The sequence below is a fragment of the Schistocerca cancellata genome, chromosome 10 (genome assembly GCF_023864275.1).
Source record: "Schistocerca cancellata isolate TAMUIC-IGC-003103 chromosome 10, iqSchCanc2.1, whole genome shotgun sequence".
NCBI classification, from domain to species: Eukaryota; Metazoa; Arthropoda; class Insecta; order Orthoptera; family Acrididae; genus Schistocerca; species Schistocerca cancellata.
Window position 1 is genome coordinate 73,502,252 of NC_064635.1, and position 20,878 is coordinate 73,523,129.

Genomic DNA, 20,878 nt, shown 5'->3' on the forward strand with positions numbered 1-20,878 from the left:
CGCGCGTACATGTATCACTGAGCGAGTGTGATCTGCGAGGAGAAAAGGTTCTACGTTAGCAGTAATGTCATTGGCTGCGTTACATATTAATACGCGGATCGGTGGAAGCAGAATTTGGTCCGTCTCTGTGGCAGCGCCATTTCGTACTGCGGAGACGGACGAGCGCTGCGCCTGCGCTGTTGTGCTTAGCGGGGCGTACTCTAGTGGGAAAGTTGTGTACGCGCTGACTACGCGGAACTATGTACACAACAAACAGCAAAACGTTTTTGACGATCTTGACACCTGTGACATCCCCATGGAAGATTCATCCCGTCTCTGAGGACACTGTGGGGCTACAACCCCACCAAGAGTGATCACACTCCTGCAGAGCGACCGCTATTTTTGCTTTCGTGTACAGATTTTAACCACTAGGGACCGCTCAAAACAATTTGAACGTGATCCGAAGCAGCAGAGGTACGTATGCTTTTTCAGCCGCCCTGTTTTCCGTCCTCTTATTGCGTGATTACGCGGGAGTTCAGCCTTAACATGTGCGTGAATAAAACGGCAAAAGTACCCGCTGAGACACCTCAATTCGGCGCAACAAGCATGCTACCACCCACGCATCTTCGTTCAGCACGCTCGAAATTGTAATAAAACTGAGTATGGGCATATAAACGTACTAACCGATCTTGGATCATGTGAAACGACCGATACCATATTGAAAATACAAAAACCAAAAATCTACTACTGCATAGCTACGCGAAAATGTCTGAATGTCAACTTCTATAAACCTTTAACGTAATGACAAAGACGACTATAAACAATTATTTGTATTTTATGTATGATATGCAGGATCCTGGCCAGTCGTCTAATATAGGGTGCCTAGGAAAGCTGTTTTCTCGGATAGCTAGACAACAATTCAAGCAAATCTTATTCATGGAGTTTGTTACAGTAAAGTGAAATGTCAATACTTAACTTAGTGGATGTGCAATGAGGTGCCGCAAGCAATTTGCGACATGCAAATAATCAATGTCCTTCGATATATACGAGGGTCACTCCAAAAGAAACACACACTATTTTTGTAAAAATACAGTTTTCATTCTGCATGTGTGAAAGTTTTACAGTGTGTAGATACATCCTTCCCGCTTGTTCTCAAACTTAGTTCAACCTGTTCGCGTGAGTGGCGCCGTCACAGGATGTCTTCAAGATGGATGCTACACTTGACGTTCGTCAGAAGCAACGTGCCGTCATAGAATTTCTGTGCTGTGAAAACGAGAGTGGGAAACATCCACAAGAGGTTGGAAAAGGTGTATGGAAATGCTGCTGTCGATCGCAGTACAGTTAGTCGGTGGGCAAGCGGGTTACGTGATGAAAGGGGGCACGGCAATATTGAGGATTGTCCACGCAGCGGCAGGCCTCGTACTGCACACACTCCAGACAGTGTGCAGAGAGTTAACGAATTGGTGACCGCTGACAGGCGCATCACAGTGAACGAATTGTCACACTATGTTGGGATAGGGGAATGGAAGTATTTGCAGAATACTCAAAGTGTTGGCGTCAAAAAAGGTTTGTGCCAGGTGGATTCCCAGGATGTTGACAGTGGCTCACAAAGAAACAAGAAAAAACGGTATGCAGCAAACTTTTGGAACAGTACGAAAATGGTGGAGATGAATTTATTGGAAGAACTGTGACAGATGATGGAACATGGCTCCATCATTTTTCACCAGAGACGAAGAGGAAATCAACGGAGTGGCATCATGCAAATTCACACAAGGAAAAAAAAATTCAAAACCATACCTTCTGATGGAAAAGTTATGGCAATGGTGGTTTTCGATTCCGAAGAAATCTTGCTTGTGGACATCATGCCAAGTGGAACCACCATAAATTCTGATGCATATGTGACGACACTGAAGAAACTTCAAGTCGTGTTCGACCACATCGGCAAAAGCAGAATATTTTGATGTTGCACGACAATGCACGACCACATGCCAGTCAAAAACCGTGTAAGCGATCACAAAACTCCGATGGACAACAGTGAAACACCCGCCATACAGTCCTGACCTGGCTCCATGTGACTATCATCTCTTTGGGAAATTGAAAGACTCTCTTCGTGGAACAAGGTTTGAAGATGATGACTCCCTTGTGCACGCTGCCAAACAGTGGCTCCAACAGGTTGGTCCACAATTTTACCGTGCGGGTATACAGCCGCTGGTTCCAAGGCGGCGTAAGGCAGTCGAGAGGGATGGAAATTATGTGGAGAAATGAAAATATTGTTTTTAAAATATGTAACTACACACTGTAAAACTTTAAAACATGTAGAATAAAAGATGGATTTTTAAAAATAATAGTGTGCATTTCTTTTGGAGTGACCCTCGTACAATTTCCATGCAAGCAATTAATACAATGCACAATTTACGACTGAAGAGTTAGGATGGCGGCTCGTCTTCTAGAGAGGCTCTTCTAGTCCTGCCGAGGCTAGCTGGAGCGGCGCGTATATTCTCTTCGTGTAGGACCGAGCGAGGTGGCGCAGTGGTTAGCACACTGGACTCGCATTCGGGAGGACGACGGTTCAATCCCGTCTCCGGCCATCCTGATTTAGGTTTCCCGTGATTTCCCTAAATCGCTTCAGGCAAATGCCGGGATGGTTCCTTTGAAAGGGCACGACCGATTTCCTTCCCCATCCTTCCCTCACCCGAGCTTGCGCTGCGTCTCTAATGTGCTCGTTGTCGACTGGACGTTAAACACTAATCTCCTCCTCCTCCATGTCCTTCGTACAGGTGCCGCTCCTGTCGTGGTGTCGTCCTAGTCGGAGTACTTCTGGCTGACGTCGTCTCACAGCCCTCTCTACAGCAACGTCTCGGGCCGACGTGCTGACGCTCGATGTTACGCCGGGACATGAAACGTATTGTGTTGCAGAGGAGGCCGAAATGCACGCCTTTAAGATCACGCAGGCTGGCGTGAGGCCTGGAAAATGACAATGTAATTAATATAGCCAATAAGGTACGTTGCTGCTGGAATACTTAACTTTAATCCACGATTGGTGAACATCTCTCTTGACTGTACATGCTTCACAATCTCAATATTAACTGGTAATGGCGCCTTGCTAGGTCGTAGCAAATGACGTAGCTGAAGGCTATGCTAACTATCGTCTCGGCAAATGAGAGCGTATTTGTCAGTGTAACGTCGCTAGCAAAGTCTGCTGTACAACTGGGACGAGTGCTAGGACGTCTCTCTAGACCTGCCGTGTGGCGGCGCTCGGTCTGCAATCACTGACAGTGGCGACACGCGGGTCCGACGTATACTAGCGGACCGCGGCCGATTTAAAGGCTACCACACAGCAAGTGTGGTGTCTGGCGGTGACACCACAAAACGTATGTTCCAAAGATGATTTTGCAGATAGGCCGATGTTTGATAATAATTTCTTTGCTACATCTTGTTAGAGATAAACCATTTTTTTTTGTTCGGTTGGCCGTACAAGTTTGAAATGCGAGGATGGTGAACAGGTTACGTGTGTTTTATTGATTTGTATTGTGAAGTGAAATGACTGAAGATATATGTGTAGTTCCCCAAAAAGTCCACTAGTTTTCACATAATTTTTGTAGCAGCAACTCAGTCATCCTCTAGACGGCCGTAAAAAAGTTAAACCAACTCACAACAAAAAAGAGCAACAAAAAAGATGAGTATTATTAATAAAACTGGTTCTTTAATTCGACCGTCGCTATCTCTCGCTGCAGTGTGTCACTTTTCGAAAAAGTGATCTCTTAATTCTGTTGAGCAGTGTAAGCACAACTGATGTTGCTTCTGAAACAGTGCCTGCATCCGAGGGTCGATTCACCTCAGTCAGACTACAAAATAAGCGATTTTAACGATTTTTTTAACAAAGCACTCAATGTAAATCCTTTTGCGCATTATTTACTTATTCCTGGAGAAAGTTATCTGATTTTTTAAAGAGCTATCATCGTGAAGCCCCCATCTGACGAGTTAAAACTACTCTGGCCAAATTGAGATGTGTCCGTGATGGAAGTACTGCAGCTTGAAAATCTTATCTGAAGCTCAAAAACCAACAATTTTCTTATTCTATAGGACACTGTGCATGGGGTAATGGCGCAATTTTTAAATTTGAAAAACTAATAAATTGGAGGACGTGTGAAACAAAAATGCAGTTTTGTCGTGCTTATTTGGCCATGTTTCTTGCAACAACTAATGAATAAACTAAAATACGAAAAAATTGCCTATCACTCCTTGCGGACAATCCTGACGACTAATTGAATATAGTAGCTATGATGGGGATAGATTGTCCCATAATGCACAGTTTTAAGCGGGTGGGTGAGCACCATTTTGGACAGTTGGCTAAGAAGACACAGCCCATTACTGACATTTTTTTTACATACAGCGTTAATGTAGCTAATCCACCGGCGGTTTGAGTCCAGATGGACCCCTAGAAGTTTATACTGGTTTGCTTCCTCTCCCACTATGCCACATACCTCATTTACATATGAGTGGTGTGAGGTTAGCATATGGGATTTATTTACATTGACCTTTAAGCTTTGTGCATGGAAATAATTCTAGTATCCCATTACTTGCTGAAAATTCGAGTTCCTCACAATCTTTACCAAGAAATAAAACGGAGGTGTCATCAGCATAATTTACGATGTGCGAGTTAATAGAGTATACAACATCATTAATATATGCTAAAAAAGAGGAAATGTCCAAAAATTGAGCCTTGAGGGACTCCCTATGTCACTATTTCACTTGTGGATTTAAAAGTTACGATCTTATTGTCAATCTGATGTGTAAGTTTCGTACACTGCTTCCGATTCGCCAGATAAGTGGATAGAAGTTTCATTGATGCATCACTGATATTGTACACCCACAGTTTTTTTAAGAGAAGCTCATGGTTTACTGAGTCAAAAGCTTTGCTCAGGTCAAGGAATATTCTGGCTGTGTGCATACCCTGTCCTATATTGCTATATACTCCATGGAAGAAACTGGTAACATGCTTAGATCTTTCCTAAACCCATGCTGAGATTCAGTAAGTATTTTGTGTCTTGAGAAAAATGTTGTGTGTTGTGATAGGATAACTGTTTCAAATATTTTACTGAAGGTAGGGATTAGTGAAATCGGTATATAATTTGAAACTTCTTTTTTACTTCCCTTCTTATGGATTGGCTGAATTACACTTATTTTTAAGGCATTTGGGTATATGTTTTCATTAATACTACAGTTGATAAGATAGGTAATAGATTTAGTCATTTCATTGGAAAATTTCTTTAACACCACACTTGAGATACCATCCACCCGGATGAATGCTTGTGCTTTAGCTTTTGTATTGTGTTAAATACTTCCTGTTGATCACATCGATAAATTCGAGCTCAATACCATCCGTGACATCATTAGGTGTCATAGGGGCTGATGGTCAAAAGGAGAGATAAAATGCTTATTGAATAAATTACATACTTCATTTGGATCTTTCACTAGATGGCTCTCAGGTCTAATGCTAACTGGTTAACTCTGCCCATTGCTGGTGGCTTTATGATGTTTATTGGTTAGTCTCCAGAATGTCTTACCTATGTAGGCTGAACTCTCTATTGCATCATCGTTCATCTGTTTCCTCAAGTGTAAAAGGTCTGTCTTAAAAGTTTTTTTTGGCTTGATAGTACTTTTCCTTAAATATATGTAGCTTTGTTTCCTTATGTAAACAGTCAAGATCATATATATTCTGCCTTAACTTAATCAGCCTAGTACTACTTTCAAGGCGAGAGTTGGTTCGTACCCTGGTTATATCTTTGAGAGGGCTGCAGCAGTCGCAGTTCTTCAGCGCTCTCTTATAAAAAATTTTCCCATTTGTTTTCTGACCCTTTAGTTTGGTAAATAGTGTCCCATTTCTCCTCTGCTAACATAGTTTTGAAGACACTGATGTTGGCGGTATTCGGGCTCCGCTTCTTCTCAATTATCTTAGTTGCTGTTGGTACAGCAAACCTTAAATATTCTAACACCTGACAACAGCGATCTGAGTAATGAAAATAAACACTTTGAAATTTTACACTGTCTTTTACATTTTTGTTGACTATTACATAATCTATCTTACTGGAGCTTGAGTCTGTTACTCTAGTGTCAGAGTTCACTATACTTGTGAGATTATATGAGTTTAATGTATCTGTTATTTTCAAATTGGTTGTACTACAGGAGTTTGCATCAATATCTAAGTCTCCAACTATTCTAAGGTAAGTGGGACCTGTTTATCTAATTGCCCTGTTAAGTCTATCAAGACAGTACAACACATAGGTATTTGGTGGGCGGTACATACCAATAACTTTATGTTTAGCTAACCTGCTTGAATGAGCGTTTATGTGGACCACAACACCAGCCAATTCAATTGTTCCTTCTTTGCAGTATTGTTCAACAAGTGAGATTTTCTTAAAAGGAAGATGTTCATTTATAAATATTGCCACCCCACCCCCTTTGTGCTGTTTCCTGCAGTAACAATCTAATTTTTAATAATCAATTTCATTGTCTTTGAGTCCATATTCTGTAATTACTGACAGGTGTGGCGAATTCTCATCCGCAAATACTTGCAGTAAATTGAGTTTATTTCTAAGATACTGTAAGGTTAGATGCATTATCCTAAAAGGCACTGATACAACACCTTGTGACATGGAATTCTGAATTAGTCGAATTATTACACAAGTCTTTAACACTGCACTGTAATTACGATTTACTCACATCCAAGTCGGTTTGTTCAGCATATGAATAAGGTTCTTTCCAATCCAAGGGATATAGTTCAATAAAAAAAAAACTTATTGATCATAATCTAAGATGATCGGGTCCGTGGTATTCTGCAGCTTCTTACAAAGTTCCGTTATCTGGTTTACTAACATGAGTTTTCCATTTATGTTTAAGTTAAGTCCGTGCCCGGTATGTTCTTCACGTTTCAGTTTGCTTATGTCTAGCAAGTGCACATGTTTTAGTTTTTTACATAGTTTCTGCAGTTCCAAATTATAGCGCTCAATATCTGTATTTATACACGACTGCTGAGGGAGATTATGTCGCTCTGGTAGGTTTATTAGGGTAACATTTGTGTTGTACAGTTTTGGCGCGAGTGCTTACTTGTTCTCGTTTTTGTAAACATCGTTGGCGCCGCCAATGGTTACAAGGTGGTCGTCTTTTTTCAAATTGTTTGTTACTGATAAATTCTCAACTACAGCACTTAATGTAGCTCCGGGTTTAACTTTTGCGAATACTGAATATTCATTGTGTAAAGCTTCATGAAGGGAAGCTGAAAGGCTTTTTCCGTGGGTATCCGCATACAGTAATAAGAAGAAAGCAATGGATCGCAGTAAATGGAGAGGCAAAGGCTCTGCTAATGTAGTAGAAAACTGATGTGACACATTTTCAGTCTTCACCACTGTTTCCGCTTAATGTCCCGCTACAGATGATAGCAGTGATACCCCTTCAATTTACATATAGTGTTTCACAGCTGGTGGATCTGCGTGGTGTCTGTTTTTCCGAAAGAACTGACACTATGCAATCAAATAAAATAATGTATATACACTCCTGGAAATGGAAAAAAGAACACATTGACACCGGTGTGTCAGACCCGCCATACTTGCTCCGGACACTGCGAGAGGGCTGTACAAGCAATGATCACACGCACGGCACAGCGGACACACCAGGAACCGCGGTGTTGGCCGTCGAATAGCGCTAGCTGCGCAGCTTTTGTGCACCGCCGCCGTCAGTGTCAGCCAGTTTGCCGTGGCATACGGAGCTCCATCGCAGTCTTTGGTAGCATGCCGCGACAGCGTGGACGTGAACCGTAAGTGCAGTTGACGGACTTATAGTGGGCATGCGGGAGGCCGGGTGGACGTACCGCCGAATTGCTCAACACGTGGGGCGTGAGGTCTCCACAGTACATCGCAGTACATCGATGTTGTCGCCAATGGTCGGCGGAAGGTGCACGTGCCCGTCGACCTGGGATCGGACCGCAGCGACGCACGGATGCACGCCAAGACCGTAGGATCCTACGCAGTGCCGTAGGGGACCGCACCGCCACTTCCCAGCAAATTAGGGACACTGTTGCTCCTGGGGTATCGGCGAGGACCATTCGCAACCGTCTCCATGAAGCTGGGCTACGGTCCCGCACAACGTTAGGCCGTCTTCCGCTCACGCCCCAACATCGTGCAGCCCGCCTCCAGTGGTGTCGCGACAGGCGTGAATGGAGGGACGAATGGAGACGTGTCGTCTTCAGCGATGAGAGTCGCTTCTGCCTTGGTGCCAATGATGGTCGTATGCGTGTTTGGCGCCGTGCAGGTGAGCGCCACAACCAGGACTGCATACGACCGAGGCACACAGGGCCAACACCCGGCATCATGGTGTGGGGAGCGATCTCCTACACTGGCCGTACACCACTGGTGATCATCGAGGGGACACTGAATAGTGCACGGTACATCCAAACCGTCATCGAACCCATCGTTCTACCATTCCTAGACCGGCAAGGGAACTTGCTGTTCCAACAGGACAATGCACGTCCGCATGTATCCCGTGCCACCCAACGTGCTCTAGAAGGTGTAAGTCAACTACCCTGGCCAGCAAGATCTCCGGATCTGTCCCCCATTGAGCATGTTTGGGACTGGATGAAGCGTCGTCTCACGCGGTCTGCACGTCCAGCACGAACGCTGGTCCAACTGAGGCGCCAGGTGGAAATGGCATGGCAAGCCGTTCCACAGGACTACATCCAGCATCTCTACGATCGTCTCCATGGGAGAATAGCAGCCTGCATTGCTGCGAAAGGTGGATATACACTGTACTAGTGCCGACATTGTGCATGCTCTGTTGCCTGTGTCTATGTGCCTGTGGTTCTGTCAGTGTGATCATGTGATGTATCTGACCCCAGGAATGTGTCAATAAAGTTTCCCCTTCCTGGGACAATGAATTCACGGTGTTCTTAATTCAATTTCCAGGAGTGTATAAACAGAGTGGACAAACATGAAAATACTTCACCTTTGTATATACTTACTCCAGAAATGGAGTCCGTTCAAGCAGAGGAATTTTGTACGCTGTCTCATAATCGAAATTATTCATGATTAACCAGATCATCTCCTGGCACCAAGTCATACCTGTGGGCAGATAGTCATGGTTAGTGACAGAACTTATTTCAGCGCCTGTTGTTACAAATTTATGTTAATGATTAGGTCAGACAGTGCACTTCATTACAGGGACGTGGAAACAGGAATATGAAAGACACTTCCAAGCAGTCTTTATCTAACGAGAAGGAACAGACAAATATTCAGGAAACATTACGCTTACATAGAAGAAGCAAATGTGTTTGTTATACGGACACGTGTTATATGGACATGGGTTCAGAATAATTATGCGACCAAATGTATCAAGACACTTATCAGTGGATATTAATTTGGTGTGTCTCCATTATTGACGATTGTGACACCTTGAGATCTGCTGGGAACAGTAAGGTGTCTGAAAATCTGTCGAGGAATGACAACCCATTCTTCCACAAGAGTGCAAACCAGAGAAGGCAATGATTTTAGACACTAGGGTCTGGAGCGAATTGGCGTTGTAACTCATCCCAGAGGTGTTCCATTGGCTTTAGATACCGAATCTGAGCAGGCCAGTCCATTTGGGGAACGTTATTTTCCACAAGACGTTGCTTCACAGATGCTTACCTTATGAAGAGTGTATTGTTAAGATAATACCGACATCATCTCCAAACTGTATGTGCTACACAATGCTATAAAATCTTTCTTAGGCACAATAAGGAGATCAAACCCTAACCACAAAAACTACCCCCATACCCTAACAGCCGGCTGGTGTGGCCGAGCGGTTCTAGGCGCTTCAGTCTGGAACCGCGCGGCCGCTACGGTCGCAGATTCGAATCCTGCCTCGGGCATGGATGTGTGTGATGTCCTTAGGTTGGTTAGGTTTAAGTAGTTCTAAGTTCTAGGCGACTGATGACCTCAGACGTTAAGTCCCATAGTGCTCAGAGCCATTTGAAGCATTTGAACCATACCCTAACAACACTACTACTTACTGCACTATTGGCACTACACACGGTGGCAGATGACGCTCTCCAGGCATTCACCAAACCCAAACAGTTTAATCGGGTTGCCACAGGTTGAGTCATGACTACAAATCACCTGTTTCCAATCACCCTCTGTGCAGTGGCGTCGTTCTTCAGACCACCTCAAGAGTCACTCAGCACTGACTACAGATATGTATTTCTTGTAAGGAACAGCTCGCCCATTGTATCCACTATTTTTAACTTTCTGCGTACAGTAATTATGGAAGCAAAACTGCCAGTAGCATTATGGAACTCACGAGCTATTCTTCCAACTGATTTCATGCGAATTTATACAATCACTTTCTGCAATGTTTGAGAATCAGTATATGAGTTCTGCTTGGTCTTAGTTTAGTTGTACTTGTTAATTCGCGTTTCCACTTCTCAATCACACCACCAACAGTGGACTTGGGTAGCTTTATAGGGGTTCCAATGTCCCTGATGAACTCGTTCCTCAGAATCGCACCACCAAAAATTGACTTGGGCAGGTTTATAATGATTGAAATGTCGCTGATGTACACGTCAGTCATAATCACACCACAAAGACTTAATTTGCGCAGGTTTGTAAGGGTTGAAATGTCCCTGATGTACTTATTAGTCAGAATCACATCACCAACAGTTGACTGGGCAGGTTTATAAGGGTTGCAATATCCCTGATGCACTCGTTACTCAAAATCACCCCACCAACAGTTGAATTGGGCAGCGTTGTAAGGGTTGAAATGTTCCTGATGTACTCGTTACACAGAATCACACTACCAACAGTTGACTTGGATAGGTTTATAAGTGTTGAAATGTCCCTGATGTATTCGTTACACAGAATCACACCATTAACAGTTGACTTGGGCTGGTTTATAAGGGTTGAAATGTTCTTGATGTACGCGTTACTCACAATACCATCACCAACAGTTGCCTTGGGCAGGTTTATAATGGTTGAAATGTTCCTGATGTACTCGATACTTTGAAATAGTTGACTTGGGCAGATTTATAGGAGTTGAAATGTCCTTCATGTATGTTTACTCAGAATCACATCACTAGCATTGGACTAAGGCAGCTTTGTAAGGGTTGAAATGTCCCTGATGTATGCATTACTCACAATCACACCACAAACAGTTGAGTTGGAGAGGTATATAAGGGTTTAAATGTCCCTGAAGTACTCATTACTCAGAATCACATCACCAACACTGGACTGAGGCAGCTTTGTAAGGGTTGAAATGTCCCTGATGTACTCCTTACTCATAATCACACCACCAACAGTTGACTTGGGCAGGTTTATAATGGTTAACATGAGCCTGATGTACTTGTTACTCATAATCACATCACCAACAGTTGGCTCTTCCTGATTCGATTCGCCACGAATTCCTCTCACCTTAGAGAAGCAATTGCAACTTACGTCTTCAATTATAATTGCTAGATATATTCACGTATTCCATTCTGCTGAGAACTTCCTCATTCCTTAGCTTGTCAGTCCACCTAATTTTCAGCATTCTTCTGTAGCACCACCTCTGAAATGCTTCGATTCTCTTCTGTTCCGAATTTCTCAAAGGAAATTTGTGGTAAGGTCTTATGGAACCAAACTGCTAAGGTCATCGCTCCCTAACCTTGCACACTACTTAATCTAACTTTCACATTCCCGAGGGAGGACTCGAACCTCCTACGGGTGAGTGGGTGGGGGGGGGGGGGGGTTGGAGATCCGCTCGGACCGTGACAAGCGCCTCAGACCGCCGCACTGCCGGGTTTTCTCACAGTGCATTGTGATCAAAATGCCCAACGGGCGTGTGCTATGTATGCTGCTCGGTATCCTGGACGACATCATCCAAGTGTCCAGACCGTTCGCAGGACAGTTACATTATTTAAGGAAACACAAACTGTTCAGCCATATGTGAAACGTCAACCACGACCTGCAACAAATGATGATGCCCAAGTAGGTGTTTAAGCTGCTGTCGCGGCTAATTCGCACATCAGCAGCAGACAAATTGCGCGGGAATCGGTAATCTCAAAAACGTCGGTGTTGAGAAGGCTACATCAACATCGTTTGCACCCGTACCATATTTCTATGCACCAGGAATTGCAAGGCAACGACTTTGAACGTTGTGTACAGTTCTGCCACTGGGCACAAGAGAAATTACAGGACGATTACAGATTTTTTGCACGCGTTCTATTTAGCGACGATGCGTCATTCACCAACAGCGGAAACGTAAACCGGCATAATATACACTATTGGGCAACGGAAAATCCACGATGGCTGCGACAAGTGGAACATCAGTGACCCTGGCGGGTTAACGTATGATGCAGCATTATGGGAGGAAGGATAATTGGCCACCATTTTATCGATGGTAATCTAAATGGTGCAGTGTATGCTGATTTCCTACGTACTGTTCTATCGATGTTACTACAAGATGTTTCACTGCATGACAGAATGGCGATGTACTAGCAATTTGATGGATGTCCGGCACATAGCTCGCGTGCGGTTGAAACGGTATTGAATAGCATACTTCGTGACAGGTGGATTGGTCGTCGAAGCACCATACTACGGCCCGCACGTTCACCGGATCTGACGTCCCCAGCTTTGTTTCTGTGGGGAAAGTTGAATGATATTTGCTAACGCGATCCACCGACAACGCCTGACAACATGCGTCAGTGCATTGTCAACGCATGTGCGAACATTGCGGAAGGCGAACTACTCGCTCTTGAGAGGAATGTCGTTATACGTATTGCCAAATCCATTGACGTTGTCGGACATAATTTTGAGCATTTATTGCATTAATGTGGCATTTCCAGGTAATCACACTGTAACAGGATGCGTTCTGAGAAATGATAACTTCACAAAGGTACATGTATCACATTGGAACAACCGAAATAAAATATTGAAAAGTACCTACGTTTTGTATTTTAATTTAGAAAACCTACCTGTTACCAACGGTGCGTCTAAAATTGTGAGCCATATGTTTGTGACTATTACAGCGCCATCTATCGCAAAGCGAAAAAGTGGTCCAACTAAAACATTCATATTTCTTTACGTACGACACGAATATACAATAAAAAGCAGGGGTTCCTATTTAATAAAACGCAGTTGATATCCGTTTGACCTATGGCAGCGCCATCTAGCGGGCCAAATATAGCGCCATCTGGTTTCCCCCTTCAAGCTAGACAAGTTTCGTTCTTTGTAGTGTTTTCGTTTGACGCTTATTTCGTGAGATATTTGGCCCGGTCACGATCAGCTGACCACCCTGTATATGTTTGCAGCACAAGAATCGTCCGGCAGTCAGTTTCAGATGCCGGTTCTCTAAATTTTCTCAATAGTGTTGCCTTCCCTCCAGGGATTCCCATTTAAGTTCCCGAAGCATCTCTCTAAACACTTACGTGTTGTTCGAACCTAGCGGTAACAAATATAGCAGCCCGCCTCTGAATTGCTTCATTGTCTTCCTTCTATCCGACCTGGAACGGATCCCAAACTCTCGAGCAATACTCAAGAATAGGTTGCACCAGCGTCCTTTAAAGGTGAACCACTCTTTCTTAAAATTCTGCCGGCCGCTGTGGAGGAGCTGTTCTAGGCGCTTCAGTCAGGAACCACGAGGCTGCTACGGTCGCTGGTTCGAATCCTGCCTCGGGCATGGATGTTTGTGATGTCCTTAGGTTAGTTAGGTTTAAGTAGTTCTAAGTTCTAGGGGACTGACGACCTCAGAAGTTAATTCACATAGTGCTCAGAGCCATTTGAACCATTTTTGAAAGACTGGACAGGATGAAAGCTCAAAGAGTAGGAAGACCACACAGTGAAAGTAAAATTATGTTCTACTACACTTTCATAAGAACAACTTCAAATATTTACCGAAAATTGCGAAAAAATATAATGTAACATAAAAGTATCGGCATTTGACATTGGCAGTTCTCCATCTATATACTGAATACCGACTGGGGAAACATCGCCGACATATATCGTTATTTTTTTGAATAAATTATCGGAATATCGATGTATCTATATTTTATCAACAGCCTTTCCAGACATCACTTTCGCACGACTACAACAACATCTGACAGAAACCGGTAGGTTCGCGACTAAGAAGACCGACTGTGGTCGGGCACGGACACGCTCCAGGGTTTGTAAACAGTGCGTACGAAATCGGGCAACGCAGACACACCGCGTGCAATGAATAGCAGACAGACAGGTGGCTTGCGGAGTATGATGTAAATGTAGATGTAGAGGAGATGGGCACAGGTAGGTAGGAGACATAAATAGACAGGAGGAGATAGGAGGAGGAGTAGATGGACGGAGAGGGAGGAACAGATGGGCAGAGGAAGCATTGAGGAGAAGATGAATAGAAGGGTGGTGGACAGAGAGAGGAGGGGAGAGGTGATGGGTGGAGGAGGAGAGAAGAAGGTGGGCTAATAGAAGACTGGAATAAATACATACACAGGCGATGCTGGTACTTAGCTAGTGATGAAATAAAGAAGCATTCTTTCTAAACTTACAAGAAATGAAGGTGTTACAATAGGTTTAACCCTCTATAAGAAAGTAGGTCTGAAAATCAATTGTAATCCGACTACAACAATGAACAGTCAACGCATTGAAAAGAAAGTTGTACAATGACGAAGTCAAAGCGCCAATTGATGAAATTTTGTGTTTTGCGTCGCGGAACACAACGACTGAATGGATAAACACACGAGTAAAAATGACTGACATTGTTTTTGGTGATCTGTACGAAATTTTTAAAACTATGCTTGCAACGTAACTGAAACCTGTGTCTATGACCGGTGTGTACGATTTTACTTATAGCATTGAGACATGGAGTTTGAATGCGTAAACTGTTCGAAAATAAATGGACCAGCCAAGAAACAAGGCTGGCAAACGTGGCTTTGAGCGTTACGAGGGAACAGTAAGAATGCAAGATCCAGAACGAAATGCTCAGATTAAAAACGGTGTATGGCAGAAATGCAGCCTTTCGCCCTTACTGTTCTATCAGTGCATGGAAGAAGCAATGACGGGAATAAAAGGAAGGTTCGGGAGTGGGATTGACATTTATGGTGGGAGGTTAGCAATGATAAGATCCGCTGATGACACTGCCGTCGTAAGTGACAGCGAAGGGGCATTGCAGGACCTGTTGATGGAATGAGCGGTCTAACAAGAAAACTTTATGGATTGAGAGTAAACTGGAGAAAGACAAAAGTAAATACAAGGAGCTGAAATGAGATTAGCGGCAAACTTAACACGAAATGTGTGGACCACGAACTAGACGCACTGAAGCAAAACGGCACCTGACAGGCCGAGCATCGAGGACATAAAAGCAGACTACCATTTCTGACCATTAGAAATGTACTTGTGTGAGTCATTGACCTTAATTTGAAGGAGAAGTTTCTGAGCATACAGGGTCAATCACCTAAAACTTACACCACGAATATTGAGAAAATGGAAAGTGCTATTGATGTGGGTTTTCACAGAATAGATTCGTAGTCAAGGGCTCGTATTGGTAACCAATCAACAGACTGTAGTAACACTTAGAAAGTGTATTTTCAGTGCAGACATATACTTTTTAAAATATATGTTTGTTGATATTAACAAACTAAAAGTAGAGTAAATTAGAATGTCAAGTCGTGCAGTTTCCGAAATTCTCATGCCGAGCCTCCAGGCCATCAAAATCTACCCTCAGTTACCTCAGACAGATCGTGACTTCCCCATTGTACACACGAAAAGCCCGCCCACTAATACCACGTGCACCGTGCGTGTGTCTTACTAGCAGTCATTTCTCGCCAGTTGACACCGCTATCACCTGGACGGGTTTATAACGATAGAGGTCGGTGGTTATAATGTTCTGGCTGGCTGATCAGTGTAAGTTCCTTACCGAAGGCAAACTGTCATGAAATAAGACTCAACCACAAAAATCAAATAAATTATTCCGCTCAACAACGCATCTGACACTATTAAGCTTCATGTCGGTACTGAAGTTGCTGCCTATCTTCATGGTCTAACAACAAAAAACAATGTTACCAACTGATGGCCCAGTTCCCAGTTTCATCCCCATGTATGTATGTATGTATGTGTGTATTAAACCGGGGACCTAGAAACAACGGAGAGGCTTTGTCCCGCCGTAGCCCTCAGTGGTTCACAACCCCCACAACTGACCACAGCAGTCCACCCACCCCACAACTGACGACAGCAGTCCACCCGCCCCACCGCTGCCCCACACAGATCCCAGGGTTATTGTGTAGTCCAGCCCCCAGTGGACCCCCCACCCCCCCTGGGAACCTCTCATACTGGACGAGTGTAGCCCCAAATGTTTGCGTGGTAGAGTGATTATGGTGTATGCATACGTGGAAACTGTGTTTGCACAGCAATCGCCAACACAGTGTAACTGAGGTGGAATAAGAGGAACCAGCCCGCATCCGCCGAGGTAGATGGAAAACCGCCTTAAAAAGCATCCACAGGCTGGCCGGCACACCGGACCTCGACACTAACCCTCCGGGCGGACTCGTACCGGGGACCGTCACGCCTTCCCGCTCGGGAAGCAGCGTGTTAGACCGCGCGGCTAGCCGAGCGGGCTTCATCCCCATACGCGTTGTATCCAACTTCCCCTACATGAGGAATACTATTATAGCCCAGAGATACAGCGTGAGGCACTCTAACCACATGAAATTTGTCAGAGGCCCAGTAGGGTCAGACACCTCTTCAACAAGAGGAAAAAGAAAAAAAAAGAAAGAAAAAGAAAGAAGAAACAAAGAATTAATCAACTGTATTAAAATGGGACAGTTCATCGAAAGTTCACTGTATGTATTGCGCTTCTGGTTATCTGTGATGTGCAGCACGGATGAAACAGCGGTCGTAGTGGTTTGTGTAGGTGAAACTCACCGCACTTGGGGTACGCGATGAGCCACACGTCGTCCGGTCTGACCTCGAAGTCGAGCACCCTCTGGGCGACGTCCATGTAGAGCGTGGGCATGACGCAGCTGGAGGGCGACAGCCTGACGTAGTCCTGGTTGTAGGGGCCGGTGATCTTGGACAGGAACTCCCGCATCCGCGGCGAGTCCAGTGATTCCGCCAAAACCGACATCTGGTCAGGTGACGCCCCGTCCTCTGTAAGGAGGAAGCCGTTCAGAGCCGAAAACAACATCAAATCAGCCACTGGAGAAAGGATCTGCAAGGTCGCTGATAAGCAACCGTCTTTGGGTGACGTACGACTGTGGTGTGGGGACAAAAATCCAGAAGGAGTTCCCGCAGAAGGATCGAAAAAGCTACTGAATCGTTACGGAATGGCTGTGGGCTTGAGGTAGCTCTGGACGAATTTAAGTAGTTTTGTTTGGATATCCCGGTTCCGGCTACTAGTGATGTGAACTGGGCAAATGCTCAGTGAACAGGATATTTATAAATGGCCATTGGCCCAGGAATTTGCCCAAAGTAATTTTAAATGCCCGAAATCTGGGCATTTGAAAAAAGTACTTTTTAAAGTTTTTACTGCTAGAGCATATAATTTACCATTTAAAATAAGGGATGGAACGATACTGCAGGTATTACAAGTTATTAAATGCTTACGTTCAAACGTACGTATGTCATTATTTGCTTTCATTGCTAAGATTACTAAGAACGAAAGGAAAGAAGAGGGAATGATTTTTTTTTCTAGTAGCATCCCAGCTTGTTGCTCTTCCAAGGGAGGGTGCATGTTAACTGACACATGCTTGACATTTAGAATCACCTTTATATTTTTACCAGTTTTACTTTTCGATGCCGAGGACCTTGGAATCGTTTGATTCCGATAGTAGTCGATTCCTAGAAAATCGGCGATTCTTGGACTCGTGGAATCGGAATCAGAGCATGATTCAACCCTAATTAAAATCATTATGGATAAACTTTTTTAAATATTTTACGCTAGTATAGTATACGTAAGAAATGCTACCTACAGGTTACCTACTTAATATTGATTTTGAGAATTACTTTTAAACTTGAGTGTTGTTTTCGTTTTTTATTACGTATTACTCCAAGAATTAACTTCATTAAAAATGTATAATTAAGTTTGCAGTCCAATATATTTCCCCTAATAATATTATCTAACTCTCAAGCAGAAGTTTCAACTTTGTTACCCAACCAGCACAGAAGAAATTTTGGAAAACATCCTTTCCAATACAAAATATCAGTTTTAAATTTTTGTATAAGTGACACTTATCAATTAATCTTTAAAATGCATGATTTCCTGGGCATTTATCCATTTTGCGCTTTTCCCAGGAATTTATCCTGGGCATTTGCCCCAACTTATTAAAGCCCAGGCATTTTACATCACTATCTGCTATTCATGTTTTTGGGATTCTTTCACTCCTTCAGCTGTTTGACCTTTACGACAGGCAGGAAAGAACATAGCGGCTTTTTAAAAATACCGCTGTTACCCTACATTTACATGATTACTGTGCAATTCACAATTAAGTGTCTCGCAGAGGGTTAATCGAATCACCTTTAAGCTACCCCACTCTCGAACAGAGTGCGGGAAAAACGAATACTTAAATTTTTCCGTGTAAGCTCTGATTTCTCTTACATTATTATGCTGATCATTTCTCCCTATGTAGGCGGACGCCCACAATATATTTTCACACTCTGAGAAGAAAGTTGGTGACTGAAATATCTTGGGAAGGTCTTGCCGCAGTGAAAAACGCCTTTATTTTAATGACTGACACTTCACTTATCATATCCGAGGCACTCTCTCCCTTATACCGCGATCACAGAAAACCAGTTGCTGCTCTTTGAACTTTTTCGATGTTATCCTTCAGTCCTATCTGTTGCGGATCCTACGCCGCACAGCAGTACTACAGAAGAGGACGTACTAACGTGGTGTAAGCAGTCTCTTTAGTAGATCTGTTACGTTTTATAAGTGTTCTGCCAATAAATCGTAGTCTTTGGTTTGATTTCCTCACAACATTATCTATGTGATCGTTCCAATTTAAATTATTCGTAATTGTAATCCCTAAGTATTTAGTTGAGTTTATAGAATTATGTGATTAATCGTGTGACTGAAATTTAGCGGATTTCAAAAAAGGGTTCAAATGGCTCCGAGCACTATGGGACTTAACATCTGAGGTCATCAGTCCCCTAGAACTTAGAACTACTTATACCTAACTAACCTAAGGACATCACACACATCCACGCCCGAGGCAGGATTCGAACCTGCGACCGTAGCAGCAGTGCGGTTCCGGACTGAAGAGCCTAGAATCGCTCGGCCACCGCAGCCGGCTTAGCGTATTTCCTTTAGTGCTGATGTGGATGACTTCACACTTTTCATTATTTAATTAGCATTTATTGCACCATACAGACATCTTGTCTAAATCACTTCGCAATTCGTTTTGAGCGTCTGATAACTTTACATCACGGTAAATGACAGCGACATCTGCAAACAATCTAAGAGGGTTGCTCATATTGTCTCCTAAATCGTTTATGTACGCTCATGCTCATAAATTAAGGATAATGCTGATACATGGTGAAACAACGCTCTGGTGGGCGGTTTGCGGGTTTAAATCACCTCAGGGTATGACTATGCAGTGCATTTGACCTGCGGTCGTCGCACGGTGGCGCTGGCAGCAGTCCACATAGGCAGAGGTGTGGTGGTGCATGTCTGAGTACGGTGCAGCGAGTAAGTGTGCAGGCGTTTTCAGACGTGCTAATGGCGACTGTATTGATAATGGCTCAAAGAACACATATTGATGACGTTATGATGGGTTGAATACTAGGGCGACTGGAGGCTGGTCATACACAGCACGTCGTAGCACGGGCCCTCCGTGTACCATAATCTCAAGATTATGGCTACGATTCCAGCAGACAGGAAACTTGTCCAGACGCTACAGAACGGGATGTCCACAGTGTACAACACCACAAGAAGACCGGTATCTCACCATCAGTGCCCGCAGACGGCCACAGAGTACTGCAGGTAGCCTTGCTCGGGAGCTTACCGCAGCCACTGGAACAGTTGTCTCCAGATACACGGTCTACAGACGACTGAACAGACATGGTTTATTTGGCCGGAGACCAGAGACGGGCATTCCACTGACCCCTGGTCACAGGAAAGCCTGTAAAGCCCGGTGTCAAGAACACAGTACATGGTCATTGGAACAGTGGTCCCATGTCCACGGACGAGTCCAAGTATAGTCTGAACAGTGATTCTCGCCGGGTTTTCATCTGGCGTGAACCAGGAACCAGATACCAACCCCTTAATGTCCTTGAGAGTGACCTGTATTGAGGTCGTGGTTTGATGGTGTGGGCTGGGATTATGACTGGTGCACGTACATCCCTGCATGTCTTTGACAGAGGAACTGTAACAGGTCATGTGCATCGGAACGTCATTTTGCACCAGTATGACTGCCTTTACAGGAATACAGTGGTTCACACCTTCCTCCTGACAGATGATAACGCACGGCCCCACCGAGCTGCCATCATGGTGGAGTACCTTGAAACTGAAGATATCAGGCGAATGTAGTGGCCTGCCTGTTCTCCAGACCTAAACCCCACCGAGCACGTCTGGAATGCTCTCGGTCGACGTATCGCTGCACGTCTTCAAACCCCTACGACACTGCAGAAGCTCTGACAGGCACTGGTGCAAGAATGGGAGGCTATACCCCAGCAGCTGCTCGACCACCTGATCGAGAGTATGCCAACCCGTTGTGCGGCGTGTATATGTGTGCATGGTGATCATATCCCATATTGATGTCGGGGTATATGTGCAGGAAACAGTGGCGTTTTGTAGCACATGTGATCCGGGACGGTTTTCTCAACATCACCAATACCATGGACTTACAGATCTGTGTCGTGTGTGTTCCCTATATGCCTATGCTATTAGCGCCAGTTTTGTGTAGTGCCACGTTGTGTGG

At 44.2% G+C, this 20,878-nt stretch overlaps 1 protein-coding gene across 1 annotated transcript in view; it reads right to left on the reverse strand.

Moving 5' to 3' along the window:
• LOC126106651 (luciferin sulfotransferase-like) overlaps positions 1-20,878 on the reverse strand; it is an 80,808-nt gene that overhangs the window by 41,904 nt on the left and 18,026 nt on the right. Inside the window, exons 2-3 of the mRNA XM_049913010.1 lie at positions 16,887-17,111; positions 8,993-9,092 (exon numbers count right to left, since the gene is read on the reverse strand). Of these exons, the coding sequence (XP_049768967.1) occupies positions 8,993-9,092; positions 16,887-17,088 (302 nt within the window). The 5' untranslated portion in view covers positions 17,089-17,111. The remainder of the gene's footprint in view (positions 1-8,992; positions 9,093-16,886; positions 17,112-20,878) is intronic.